At 33.3% G+C, this 14,261-nt stretch overlaps 1 protein-coding gene across 33 annotated transcripts in view; it reads right to left on the bottom strand.

Moving 5' to 3' along the window:
• The window catches only part of LOC126701850 (inositol 1,3,4-trisphosphate 5/6-kinase 4-like), a 94,407-nt gene that overhangs the window by 3,388 nt on the left and 76,758 nt on the right, over positions 1-14,261 (bottom strand). For 5 of the 33 annotated variants that reach the window (XR_007647525.1, XR_007647521.1, XR_007647522.1 and 2 more), the window contains 4 exons: positions 13,664-13,752; positions 13,256-13,370; positions 12,799-12,868; positions 10,600-11,034 (listed from right to left, as the gene is read on the bottom strand). Coding sequence is in view for 16 of the 33 variants with exons in the window: in XM_050400268.1 (XP_050256225.1) it covers positions 260-413; positions 1,394-1,596; positions 2,797-2,865; positions 4,381-4,484; positions 4,697-4,723; positions 5,406-5,604; positions 5,992-6,027; positions 6,755-6,892 (930 nt within the window). In the remaining 17 variants the exon portion in view is untranslated. The other 28 variants (XM_050400261.1, XM_050400263.1, XM_050400274.1 and 25 more) reach the window with 21 other exon arrangements.

The raw sequence follows: 14,261 nt of genomic DNA, 5'->3' as shown, positions 1-14,261 counted from the left end.
GGGAGAAATTTGATCAATTTAAAAATGGATCACTATTCCAACTTAAACCTTAAGTCGAGTGTCGTTAAACATAATCAGAATCACTTCAAACATTCAAATGACCCAAGGATTAAATAATTGAGATTTATCTTTGTGTATAGCAACAAACACAGATAAATCCTAATTAATCATTCACTCAAAAGAATACCATGGTTGAATTGAAAGGAAAAAAAACTTGATACAGCAATGCCATAACAAAAAAACCATCAAGACATAAGACCTTCAAGAAATGGGGGCCCCTGATTGTAGAGCGGCCTTCAGTTTTTAGATCCTCCAAGCGAAGTAGAATTTCTTGAATTTCCAGCCGATCTAACACAGGGTAGATGTTGTTAAATGAATCAATCACACAGCAATCTGGGTGATCCTCCAAATATCTGTGCAAGAACAGGTTTTTTATTAAAGAAAACTTAAAGACTGTTCATTATTTCCTCAATTTTATTTTTATCAAATATCAAAGATTTCCTCAATTATCAGAATTTCTAATAAAATGCCCCTTCCATTTGATACCAAAATAAATACGAGAACTCTCCAAAGATCCCATCTTCACCTCAGAACCCTCTTCTTACAGGCTCATGAGACAATTAATATGATTGCTTTTTGACTAAACTTCAAGTAATTAAGCTATGACATTGACATTGGACAAATTGTCAACTCCATTTCAGGCATTCTAGAATCAGAAGACTAAAGCAATGCTAAACCTTTTTTAGCCTTTTCTTTTTGGTGTTTGTTTTGTTTTTTGCTTAGAAAGATTTAAAACTATGACTTACTCCAACCGCACCCAATCTCTTACCACATGAGCTCATGTCTAATTGGCTACAGATACACTGCAGAATAAAAAATAAAAATAAAAACTCAAAATTAACCTATGGATCTACAAATCATTACAAGATTATCACTTGTCAATACCTTCTTACATACGTATATTGTAAATTTACATGCATATCTATGTGTAGGAATTTTTAGTTTTTAACACTAAAATTAACTATATTGATTCAATTATATTATGAGAATTTTTATTATAACAAGTTACAGGGAAAAATGTTTTGAATATTTATATTTCAAAAAATAAGTGAGGTTTCCACACATTTTGGATGCATTTCAATGAGTCTGATGAATATATGGACTTACAAATTATCACTGTATTTTTATTGGGTTCATTAACAAGGCGAGCATTTGACTTTGGCCAAGACCAAAGCTTGACAAGATGCATGTTGGCATAATCTCAAAAAAATAAATAATAGAGCTTCATGTAAGGCTAAATATAAAAACTGGCATTGGCACGTTCATTTTTTCCCTGATTACCCAGTTTATACCAGATCGTGAAATATAAGGTTTTATGGACCTGAAAAGTCACCTTTGTAAGTCCTGCATGCCGCTGGTGTAAACTATTCTGTGAGAGAAGTTTGTACAGCTCTTCAATTCAATGGATATAATTTCATCAGTTGCTTTATGGAGAACTATGTCAAACTCTTGTAATTGAGGTGATAAAGGAAGCTCAAAGGTGAGGGGCATGAATATCAACCCATTTTGAGTAGGATACAAAGGAAATGCACCCCTCTGCAAAAACCAGGACAACTTATAACTAATTGCATGAATCCAAGTAGTACAACTAGAAACCTAAAATTTATCATGAGCATAACTGCATACACGACCACCAAAAGTGCCAGAAACATTCATTAAATCAAATCAAACAAGATCCCTTGGGCCAAAAGCCATGTGATCATATGATAAAACATTCTGACCCATCATATTTCTTATAACTACTGAATCCAATACTTTTTTTTTTTTTTTTGATAAGTAAAAGATATATTGATAAAAAGGGGACACCCTAGTGCACAGGGAGTGTACAAGGGAAAAGAAATCAAATACAAAAATTGCAAGAGTCTAGGAAATCAATAAAAGAGGGGAAAGATTTATCTTGCAAAGCAAACAACCAATCCCTTAAAGTTCTAAAAAAGAGAAGCTTGAGATTAGGAATAGATTTCTCAGTATCTTCAAAACATCTACTATTCCTCTCCCTCCAAAGACATCACAATAAGCAATGAGGAATGATGGACCAAATATAACCATTTCGATGACGACCAAAGCTGCCTTGCCAACACCATAACAGCCCCAAAACAGAGTGCGGCATAACCCAAGAAACTCCAAAAAGGCCCAAAACCATAGACCATAGATCCGAAGCAAAAGGACAATGAAGAAATAGATGGTCAACCGATTCACCATTTCTCTTACACATGTAGCACCAATCCAGAATCCACACCTTCCTTTTACGTAAATTATCAATCGTCAAGCATTTCCCTAAAGCAGCAGTCCAAACAAAGAAAGCTACTCTAGAGGGAATCTTTTGCTTCCAAATACTTTTCCAAGGAAACCCAATGGAAGCGGTGCTAGCTAAAATTCTATAATAACCACTAACCAAGAAACCCTTAACTTTGTTAGGAATCCAACACATTTTATCCTCACCTCACCCCCTTATATGCGAACCATAAATAGATGCATTGAATCCAATACTTTTCTTTCAAGGAAAAAAAAAGCAATGGAATGGAGTCAAAACCACTTTGAAGCATACAATTCCACATACCAAATTCTGTTTGTTTACAATATTACCCTAACATGACACCTTGATCAGGGACATTTGCAATTTTGTGTTAACTTCATGTATGTATATGGTATCATATGAAGGGGAAAAAACTCACAAAGTTTTACTTGCCTTTTTTCCCCACTAAAAATACTTACATTTATTCATATAGGGCTCACCTTAGCAAAATCTTCTTCACGTGAAGGTTTCATAACATATCCAACAGTCACGACACTGTTACCAGTTGCCTGCTTGCAATGCAAAACATATAAAAAAAGATTCATGAATATTTGCAACAAAAGAAGGTACCCAAAGGTGTACTTATTAAAAAAAAAAAGGTAGTCATATGTGAATGATAAGGTACATTCATAAGCTGCATAGTAATGCGACTTGTAGCAATCAAATTTTGAAGTTATTTTTTTTATAAGTAAAACAATTATATTCAAGAGAGGAGAATGTTCGAATACAATGTGTGCAATGAAACACTCCTAAAAAAATTAGGATCTAAGATTCAAAAGATCAGTAAGGTCTAGAAAAGAGGATGAAGTGACGCTACCTAGGTTAGTCATCCAATCATACAAGGGTTTAAAAAAAATTGTTCAATAACATGATTAGGGTGCCTGACACTATCAAAAGTTTTAATTCCTTTTTTTCCAGAGTGGCCACCAAACCCATAGCAGAATTTCTTTTGTATCTTTTTTTTAATAAGTAGAATTTCTTTTGTATCTTAGGTCCGTTACAGTGATGCATCTTCCTTGTCAGCATTTCAAAATCTGTTGCACAGTTTTTGGCAAAACACAAATTACTCCAAATAATGCAATCACAAAAGATCAAATATCTCATGCCCAGAATAATGGAGTAAAAGATGTTCAATTGACTCCCCACTATTCTTGCACATACAACACCAATTAACAAGCATAATACTTCATTCTGAAGATTGTCCAAAATCTAAATTTTACCCAAGGCACCTGAGCACCCATATAATTCTCCACGGGAATCACACTTAGATAGACCCTCTTAGAGTATCATAATTCGACTGAATTTTAAAAGTTCCATATTAAATCAACCTCTGTACTAACTGTTTGTATTCTTGAATAGACAAAAGATAGAATACAACAGATTAAATGTCCATAGACTCTAGTTCCCAGTCCTAGAACAACTAATTAGAAAACTGACGATTCCAACACCGAATACTTCTGTCATCTTCATTGACCAATAACAAGCCATTGAAGCTTCTTATCCACTGCCAATCTCAACAAACAAATCTGGAAAGAGGTCTTTTTAAAAGGAGAATCTCCACACCATAGGTCATACCAAAATGAACATGAGAACCACCCCCCAAGAAAATTCAGATGATTGAAAAGGAGTTCTGCCCTTCTCTAAAACTCTCCCACAGGCTCACCACTGACCACCTCCATGGTCCAATAAAGCTTTATTAAAAGTACTCAATTTACGGATCCCCAAACCTCCCTTCTTTATTGAAGAACATTTTTTTACCCAAACTACTAAATAAAACTTAGACTTATCACCCATCTCTCCCTACAAGAAGTACCTTTGGACAATAATATAAAGCTAAGGTAGCCCAAAGACATTTATAATAACAAAATCCTACACCCTTCAAGAACAATGATATAAAAACCTATTCTTAAAAAATCTAGACTTATCTGTTTCTCCAGTTATTTTTAAACATTAAAACTAAAAATTAATAAATAAACAAATTAGATCTTCCACAATTGGAACAGTGGTATAGGGACAAAAGTTACCTTTGAAACCTTTCTATTTATGTGGCATACAGTTGAAGGCAACTCTTCTAGCTTGTTGATAAAAATCATGCTTGAGTTCTCACACGAACTGCTGCCTTCAGTAACTGTTAGCAAATGACCAAATGGACTAAGCAACTAGTTTAACTTTAATTGGTTATGCAGTCAAGGGAGCATTCAAATTCTGGCCAAGTAAAAAGCACATATAAATAGCAAGATGAATATGAAAAACAGAAAATGACTAGGCTCAAAATATAAATATGCCTAAAAATAGCACCCTATGCTGTAGGAACACAGAAGAGAAGAGGGAAGTGCACACCATCTGCTGATTCTTGCCCAAGAGATCCTGCAACAGAACATCAAGCCAATTAGATGTTTGCAGTTTTCTTTCTGGTAGACACAAGAAAACCAAATTACAAGGTCCAAAGAAGTTAAAAAATTTATAGGCCACTGTCATCCCATCAAGACAACTGATTTCCAGAATAGGAAACCCCTGTACCATTGTCATTCGTAGCTATCAAGGCCACTGCAGTCCCTAACCTAATTTATGCATCCATCATAAAACCAAAAACTTCTCCTAAATCGCATATTTTTTTCTAAATAAGATCCCAAAGATCTCACACCAAGGTAATCAGAATAAACTAGATGGTTGTATAGATTCTTTTATGTTAGACAAAGCTCTAGACACATTCCAAAGAGAGCTCAGCTCAATGTTCAGTTTGAGACACCCAAGTAGAATAAAAAGATAATTTTTTTTTGATAGGTAAGAAAGTAATATTATTACTAGAAGAGAAAAAAGATACGAGAGTTCACGGTAGTGAACAAAAACCACAATGACAAAAAGAAATAAAGGAATCAACATCCTATTCTAAGAGACAAAAGAAAATCAGTAATAGTGGAACAATCTGAAAGACCCCAACGCCAATAATACTTTCCAGAAAACCCAGTCCTATACTCTTATATATCCCAAGCCAAACAAAACTATGAGGCCTTCATCATTAGGGAAACATAGGTTTTGTGGTACTCACTGAGAACAACGATCAGCCAACTGTAATTGCTTAGTTTTGGAAAGAATTCCTTCTTCTTGTCAGAAACTACGTACAAAATACCGCCTCCAGTGTCCCCCCAAGCTAGCATAATCTCATTTTTAGCATCATCTACAGAAGATGCATTCAAGATAAAACAATCAAACGAGTAAAGGGTTGCCAGCCTTTTCAGAAGACTCACCTATAACAAGAAGATACAAATGCGTTAACAGCTTTTCGATCAGGATTAAAGAAATTCTGTCCGAATTTCAGTAGTGCCCTGAACCAGTAAAAGGACATTACAAGTAATTCACATCTTAATATTTAACGCTAACAAAATGGAACAAAATTTGTAACCGAATAAATAACAATACTTATGAAATTGGGAACAGAGTTCAACATGTGATTCAAAATAAAAATTTTTAAAAATTTTGAACAATGATAAGATTAGAAACTCACTTTGAGTGTGTTATGGATCTCAAATAAATGAGAATGACAATAAATTTACATCATATTGATATATTTATATCTCTCACAAAAGAAAGAAAGAAAGAAATCAATGTTATATGAGTAGCACAAGAAAAACTACCTTATCATCTGAGAGCCCCAAGTCATAAGAAATTCCCTGCAAAAATAAGGCGAAGCATGCTGGTCAATAGGATTTAATACTTTTAGAAATGCATGGCATATTAGACATCCATTTCTTACAGAGTAAGTTTTCTATGTTATCCTCTCTAAGTCAATGATTCAAAACAAAATCTTATGAGAAAAAGAACACAGTTTAAGTGGCATTAATGGCAGGAAAACCACATGAAAAGATTTAGACTTTCCCCTTTATTAATCTACTACTTTTCTTTTAAGAATAAAAAAATGTTTATACTAAATATTTATTAATACGAAATCAAAGAAAAAAAAAAACTCATCAATAGAATTTGAACAAATTTATCAAAAGAGTATATTATTCAACAAAATGAGAGAGATTGACAGCCAGCAGAAAATTTAGACACTTTATTATGAATGGATCAACTACTAAGGATCCATGGCGAACCCCAAATTTTGGAACTAAGTCTGGGTGTGGGTGTGGGTGTGGGTGTGGGTGGTGGTGGTGGTTGTTGTTATTGTAAGCATGCAAGCAATAAAACACTGATAATTAATTCATTAGGATAATCAGAAGCATTTGATTGACAAAATAAAAGATACCCAGAACACAATTTATAGTTATAAATACATAAAGATTGAGTAATTGACCATAAAAAAAGTTTGTACACCTCAAATCAAAGAAAACCCAGAACGGTTGTAATAATATATCGGGCAAAGAACAATGAAGTTGAAGAAGAGAGAGAGAAAAATACCGTAGGGATTTTGGAATGGCGGAGCTTGCGGAGGAGAGAGTCAGCAACGGGTTGCAAGGATGGGCTTTCATGTAGAGGAGAGTCAGATGCTAACACTACTGACTTGTCCAATATCACTCCTCCAACTACAACACCCATCTCTCTCTCTCTCTCTCTCTCTCTGTGTGTATGTGTTTGTGTTTGTGTTTTGGTTTTGTTGCAGAGAAAGAGAAATGAAAAAACAAAAGGAAAAGGTAATGCTAAAGAGGGAATCAACAGCAGGTTTCACCTTTCTGGAAGCTTTTTAAAGTTTAAAGTTGAAATCTTTGCACGCCCAATCAAAGAACATCAACAAGCGTGTCCATTATATATATAAGATTGTCTTTTCCTTCTCTCTGTTTTATTTTTATTTTTATTTTGAAAAAATTACACTTTATCATCTTAAATTATAACCCTATTTTAAACTATAACCCTATATTACACTTTACACCCTAAACTATTCGAATGCACATATTGCACCCTAAACTTTAATGTTTGTTACACTTTGCACCCCAAAGTTAGTTTTATGACTTGCACATGATTTTTCTTAGGTAACACACAGATTAAAGACAAAAATACCCTCTTCTCAATCAATTAAAAACAAAAAACTTTCTCATGTGTTGCATCTCCTCCTCCCTCAAATCAAAAATCTGTTGCAGTACCTAATACAACAATGGCGGATGCAGCAATTGCAGCCAGCCACAGCTTGTTCTGTGCTAAGGAAGTGAACAAGGGGGTATCTACTATCTACAGATTCTACACTGCCACTCAGGTCCTTAAGTGTGCCTAAGGACAAGTCTTGTGATGGTACAAGCAGTTCGCATTGTGATTGACCCTTAAATGTATTGAAATTTTTGAGTACGAGACTTTTTTTTTTACTTTGAAGAGGAAAACTAATACTTATTGGTTCAAAGCTTCATCAATACTTCAATTTATATTTTAAAAAGAAAGAAGATAACATTTTTTTTATACTATAGGTGTGTACGTCCTCTAATGCCATAGTTGTATTAGAATACAAGAGTAAGTACCTTTACCCACTCATAAAACGTTGCATCATGGTGGTTTAGTACCTGGAACCTGTGAAAGGAGAAGAGGAGTTGCTGGACACACATACGTAAGAGCTGTTTGGGGATTTAGGGTTAGACAGATTTTTGATTTGGGGAAGATGATATGCTACGCATGTGAGAGAGCTTTTGTTTTTAATTTATTGGGAAGAGGGTGTTTTTGTCTTTAAACTATGTGTCATCTAAGCAAAAATCACATGCAAATTACATGCTATCAATTTCTGTCTAACATAGTAGTAAAACTAACTTTGGGGTGCAAAGTGTAAGAAATGTCAAAATTTAGGGTGTAAAATGTGCATTCGAATAGTTTAAGATGCAAAGTGTAATCTAGGTTATAGTTTAGGGTGATAAAGTGTAATTTCCTTTTTTATTTTTCCTCTCTTTGTTTTTCTTTCACTCTCATTCTGCTATGTGAAATCACTGAAATGTATGCCTAGTAATCTGCAAGGTTTACAGCTCTAATTAAAATTCCTATTTTTAGAGATCCAAATTTGGGTTATTAGAATATTTTTGGATAAATTACATACTTTTTTTTTTTTGAGAAAGATAAACTATATACTTGATCCATAAGTTTACATTATATGTCAATTTAATCCCTAATGTAGTTATTGTTGTTATTAAAATATTATTTTTCATATTACATGTATGCCATGTGAGCTAATTAAAAAAATATTTTTTTAAATTAAAAAATAATAGTTCCTAACTCGAAAGTTCCTTTTTATTTCTATTAAAAAAAAAAGAAAAAACTATTTTTAATAGTCCATAATCAAAATAAAAGGCTCTTGAAAATAAAAGATGATTTTCTAGAGTTTGTATTGCTTAACAATGATATGATATTTATAAAAAAAAATTATAAAAAAAAAACTATATATAAAATAAGTAAATAATCAAACTTTGATGTATATTCTCAAATTTAAACAAACTATGAACCACAATACATTTAAAATTAAACACAACTATTAAATTATTTTACAAAACATTAGATTATGAAATTAGTTTTCAAGATTATAAATTTCTTATATGCTTTTATTCTTTGTCACAAATTAGCTATCCAATAGGGCATTTGTAATATATTGTTTTTTTATACTTTGAGACGTTGATATTATGTAAAATTGAAACTTGTGTGTTTGTTTTAAGTAGTTTTCAAAGGGTAGACTAGACTTCTTTGTATTTGTGCTATTTTATTTTGATTAGCAAGGTTAGGATTTTTAAAATTACTAAACAAATATCAATATGTTGAGTTGAGCTCTTTCTTAATATGGGTGATGAATTTAAAGAAATACATTTTAGACTAGATAATTTACTACATGACTTATTAAATGATAAAAACATGTTTTAAAAAAGAATCATGTGAAAAATATGGATTGACCTTACCCAACCTGATTGATCACCTCGCCCTGCCCGTTTTGCCACATCTAACTACACTGCCATCAACAGCTTTGAAGCAAAAATACTTAGTAACATCTGTAATCTGTATGAATAATGACACGAACAAGAGTGCCATTTGCCATCATAAACTAGCCAAATGAGAATTAGTCAATATATTAGAAGAATTGAAAGTTGAAACAGAGAAGAATTATGGCCACTGGTGGTGTACTAAACAATATGAGAGAAAGAAAAGACAAAAGAAAGTGAACACACAATTTAGGTATTATGTCCACGTTATTATTCCTACTAGAGCCCAAATGTGCTTGAGGTTTATCATTTCCTATGAACCTCTTCCAGAGCTTGAAATAAAAATAATTACAGGAGTGAAGATATAGATGGATTTTAACAAATAAAGAAGCTACACACAATTGCAGACTTCAACAAATCTCGAATGACAGCAGAAATAGGAACTGAACAACATATACTCATGCCTATCCACGTGCAGGACCTGATTCACAAGTTATGAAAATCAATTACTGCAGTGCATATGACAAAATTATATTTTTCACCCTTTTCCTCTACTCATCTATGGTGAAAAGGAACTGTGGAATTGACAAACACATCTCATACACAACCTCTAGACTTCCTAGCTAGTCCTACTTTTTTTTTTTCCTTCTTCATTTCAAAGAAGTATTAAGTAACATCCTGGATAGCCAACTTTGATGCAGGTTAAGTTATTGTGTTGACAACCTCAGCACTAGTGTCTTCCAAGTTCCAACTGACACAGCCTCTATCTAAGGATCACCTCCAATAAACTTGTTTTCAGGATCCACTTCAAGAGCTTCAATGGATTGATCTTCTATCAAGCCTGAATTTCTCAATGAGAATGGGCTGGTGGGCTTTGGCCCGTTTTAAATGTTATACAGCAAAAAAATAAAACACCCCCTAGCAAACCTCTTTGCCTTGATTGCCATCAGTTAGTTTGGCGACGTTGAACTGATAAAGAAAGAAAGAATGAAACCAGGGCAAAATTTGTGTCCTTATTCAGATGGAAATGGAACAAAGTCACACACTATGATGATTCCCACTAGGTTCTATTATAAGTTTATCTTTCAAATGCAAAAAAATTGGCAACTCAAAATCCAAATGAAGGCATGGAGGGCTGATATTGAAGTGATGGCAGTAAGAAATTTTTTTTTAAAAATTTCCTCTTGCATTTGGTTGAAAAATATTTCCTATACCGCATATGGATAATGATATCCAATTAATTCAACACAGAATTATTTCCTTTTTCTTTCTTTGTGCAAATTTAATGGATATTTCAAATAAATTAGCAAAGCACAATAACAAATATAAATAAAAAATTCAGCAACAATCCATAATCAAGACACCAAATTTTTACGTGGAAAACCCTTCAATGAGAAGGAAAAAACCACGGGACCTAGTCCAGTAAAATCTTCCACTATAGAATATGAGTTTACAACAATCTTCTCTAAAACAAACGCTATCAGCTACAAAGACAACAAAAACATGTCATTCTTGGATTACAACAAATATTCATCACACTAAGATACCGACAATAAAAAGAAGAAAAGATCCCACCAAGTGGGCTTTAGCATTTGAGCAAATGGAGAGGAATTTCAAGTAACAACACCAGTCACCAGTCAACATGAAGCTCTCTTCATTAGGAAATTTCATCAAAATTGGAGTTGAAACAACCTTCCAATTTTGGCTTGAACGTATCTGGTTTTGTAGAAATTTTTTCTAGAATCCTCCTCTCCCATACACAGCAACTTTAGTATTGCAAAATTTTCAATGATGGCAGTGCAACTGTAACATACAGATCAGAGTTGAATATTAACAAAGAATATGAAAACATAAGTAAATGCAATAATTCAAATGAAATCCTAAAAACTTAGTTTCTGAGAGATATTTGGTATGCAAAAAGAAATCCAACCATAATGGAAGAACCACAATAAAATAGAGCTAAAATTTGAAGATACACAAAAGCTATGCAGCAAAAAATTTTAAATAAATATGAATTAATGGTTCAACACAAAACTCTTTGGATATCATTAACCCAAGAATAAGCAGAGTAGAGAACAAATCATGAATAGTTAGTCAATTTCAAGGTGATACAGCAAACAAAAGGTTTGAGAGAGCATACCGGTTTTAAATGATTTTAACCTTAGAACAAGATGTATCAAAGGTTTACCTTAATCAAAGGAACATGGAAATTAGACCCTTTTGAACTAAACTACATGACCTCTGGATTGGGACAATGAAAGATCACTGGAATTTTTTCACGCAATGGAGCTTGTTACACCATAAGTAGATATTGTGGCTTCTTGCAAATGTATAGCTCATGTATAAACAATAAGTTCTCTAGTTACTGTAGAAGATATTCTAACTATTTGGTTCTATGATTTTCAAATATGTTAGTGTAGTGTGTTCAAATAGATGAAGAGGAGACAAAAGATTGGGCCGTCCACATATATAATAGCCTATTTTTCATTATTGACAAGTAATTGACTAGAGAGAAGACTATTTCTTTTACTCTTCCTTTTATATTTCAAAAGAATCCCAAGTGAGAGATTTTAATTGGGTGTTGTTGGTAAGAAACTCAAGTGTGATGAAGAGGTTGAACTGTTGAAGATGCATCTGAGTATAAACTATTTAGCCCATCAGGGGTGAATGCCCCTAGATTTCCCAACAATTGAATTTGGTAGGTGAGTTTAGTTGCTTGTGTGCTTTATTGGCCAGAGGCGAGTCCTAAGTGCTCTTCTTCAGAAAGGTATCCTATGTTAAAAAAAAAAAGGGTAAAAAAAGAGTGAATTCAATAAAAGAGGAAAACAAAGGAAAATTTGAGAGAAATTGCAACTTTAATAAACTTTTGTTGGCTTGCAATTATAATATATTGTTCCTACAGTTGGAAACAATAGATATTGTCTCAAAAGCCAACGCATGACAACAATATAATTATAAGGGGAAAAAAAGTATGCTCAAAGCAAGCTTGAGAAGATCCAAACAGAGGCCTTAATCTCCAAGGTCTTTCATCTCATTTTATCTCATGCAAAGGACTAACTACAATTGACAAAAAGATGAATCTGTAATTAGCAGAACTAAAGTTTCTGGTCATATGAGGACATGGTTGGTCATTAATTGTCTAATGTTTCAAAAGCGTTACACCAAGTAGAACCTATGCAATCCCTTTGGTTAGTATCCTCAACAACCAAAGACATCCAACTCATTCACAAGAGTTTACAACTTACCTATTTGTTAAAATCTAATATATATTAAGAAACCAGTAGAGTCATGCATTTATCTAGTTTCAGGAGAAAGTTTCTCACTAAACTATTGTGTTAAAAGAAACCAGAAACAATGATATTGGTGCCTTTTCTAAACCGTTAATGGAAGTCATCAGAATGTATCAACACCGTGGTAGCTTAAACTACTTATATCCATATTCACCATAAGTAGCTAAACATAGAGTACTTTAATTTATCACTCCTTCGTACAGTCACAAAACCATATTGTATTAAAACTAGTGAATAATATCCAGTTTGTGTTAGTTAATATAGAAAGATCCATCACCTTATGCTTAAGATATTGAGAACTATCCTCAGACCATTTGCTTGATCTAGAGAAACCACCAAAATGTCACCTGTTGAGAAAGACAATAATGTAAAGGTTAATGGGGGAAAAAAAACCCAGAATAGATGGAAAACCTCAATCAAAGCTAGTATTTTTAAATTTCCTAACCAGCTGCCGGGTAATAGTATCATACTGCTTTACTGAAGCATACATGATGCTTTGTAATACCATACAAAATGGTATGGACTCATCTCTAGCCAGTCCATACTGCTTTAATTTGGCTGTACCCCATCTGTCCTTAATATGTCTATCAATTTCAGTCATTTGTACCTTCTAGAATGGCCTAGATAAATGGTGGCTTCTTCTTCTTCCTCTTCATATAAGTGATAAAGGGAGAGAATTTGAAATTTTAATTAATAATACATAAATCCAGAATGAAACTAGATAAAGTCAGTACCATCTTGTGAGCATTAGCTACACCACATGCAACTTGAGGCTTCACTATACTTGGAAGAGATAATTTAGCTTTCAGACAGCCTTCGCAACAAATCAGGTTCTTTGAAACTATCAACCTGCACATAAAAGATCAAGACTTACAATTTGGGGAGAAATTTGATCAATTTTAAAATGGGTCACTATTCCAACTTAAACCTTAAGTCGAATGTTGTTAAACATGATCAGAATTACTTCAAACATTCAAATCACCCAAGGATTAAATAATTGAGATTTATCTTTGCATATAGCAACAAACACAGATAAATCCCATTTAATCTTTCACTTAAAAGAATACCATGGTTGAATTGAAAGGGGAAAAAAAAACTTGATATGGCAATACTATAACCAAAAAACCATCAAGACATAACACCTTCAGAAAATGGGGGCCCCTGATTGTAGAGCAGCCTTCGGTTTTGAGATCCTCCAAGCGAAGTAGAATTTCTTGAATTTCCAGCCGATCTAGCACAGGGTAGATGTTGTTAAATGAATCAATCACACAGCAATCCGGGTGATCCTCCAAATATCTGTGCAAGAACAAGTTTTTTATTAAAGAAAACTTAAAGAATGATCATTATTTTTGTTGTGACTTCCGGATAGAATAAATGAAAACAAAGAGACATGTAAAACAAACTACTGATTATGTTATCAGCTAATATCAGAACAAAAATTTCCTCAAATTTATTTTTATCAAATATCAAAGATTTCCTCAAGTATCAGAATTGCTAATAAAATGTCCCTTCCATTTGATACCAAAATAAGCACGTGAACTCTCCAAAGTTCCCATCTTCTTCTTAGAACCCTCTTCTTACAGGCTCATGAGACAATTAACATGATTGCTTTTTGGCTAAACTTCAAGTAATTAAGCTATGACATTGGAGAAGTTGTCAACTCCATTTAAGAGATTCTAGAATAAGAAGACTAATGCAATGCAAAACCTTTTTTAGCCTTTTCTTTTTAGTGTTTGTTTT

The sequence above is a fragment of the Quercus robur genome, chromosome 10 (assembly GCF_932294415.1).
Source record: "Quercus robur chromosome 10, dhQueRobu3.1, whole genome shotgun sequence".
Classification (NCBI taxonomy): Eukaryota; Viridiplantae; Streptophyta; class Magnoliopsida; order Fagales; family Fagaceae; genus Quercus; species Quercus robur.
This window is presented reverse-complemented; position numbering and strand designations above follow the sequence as displayed.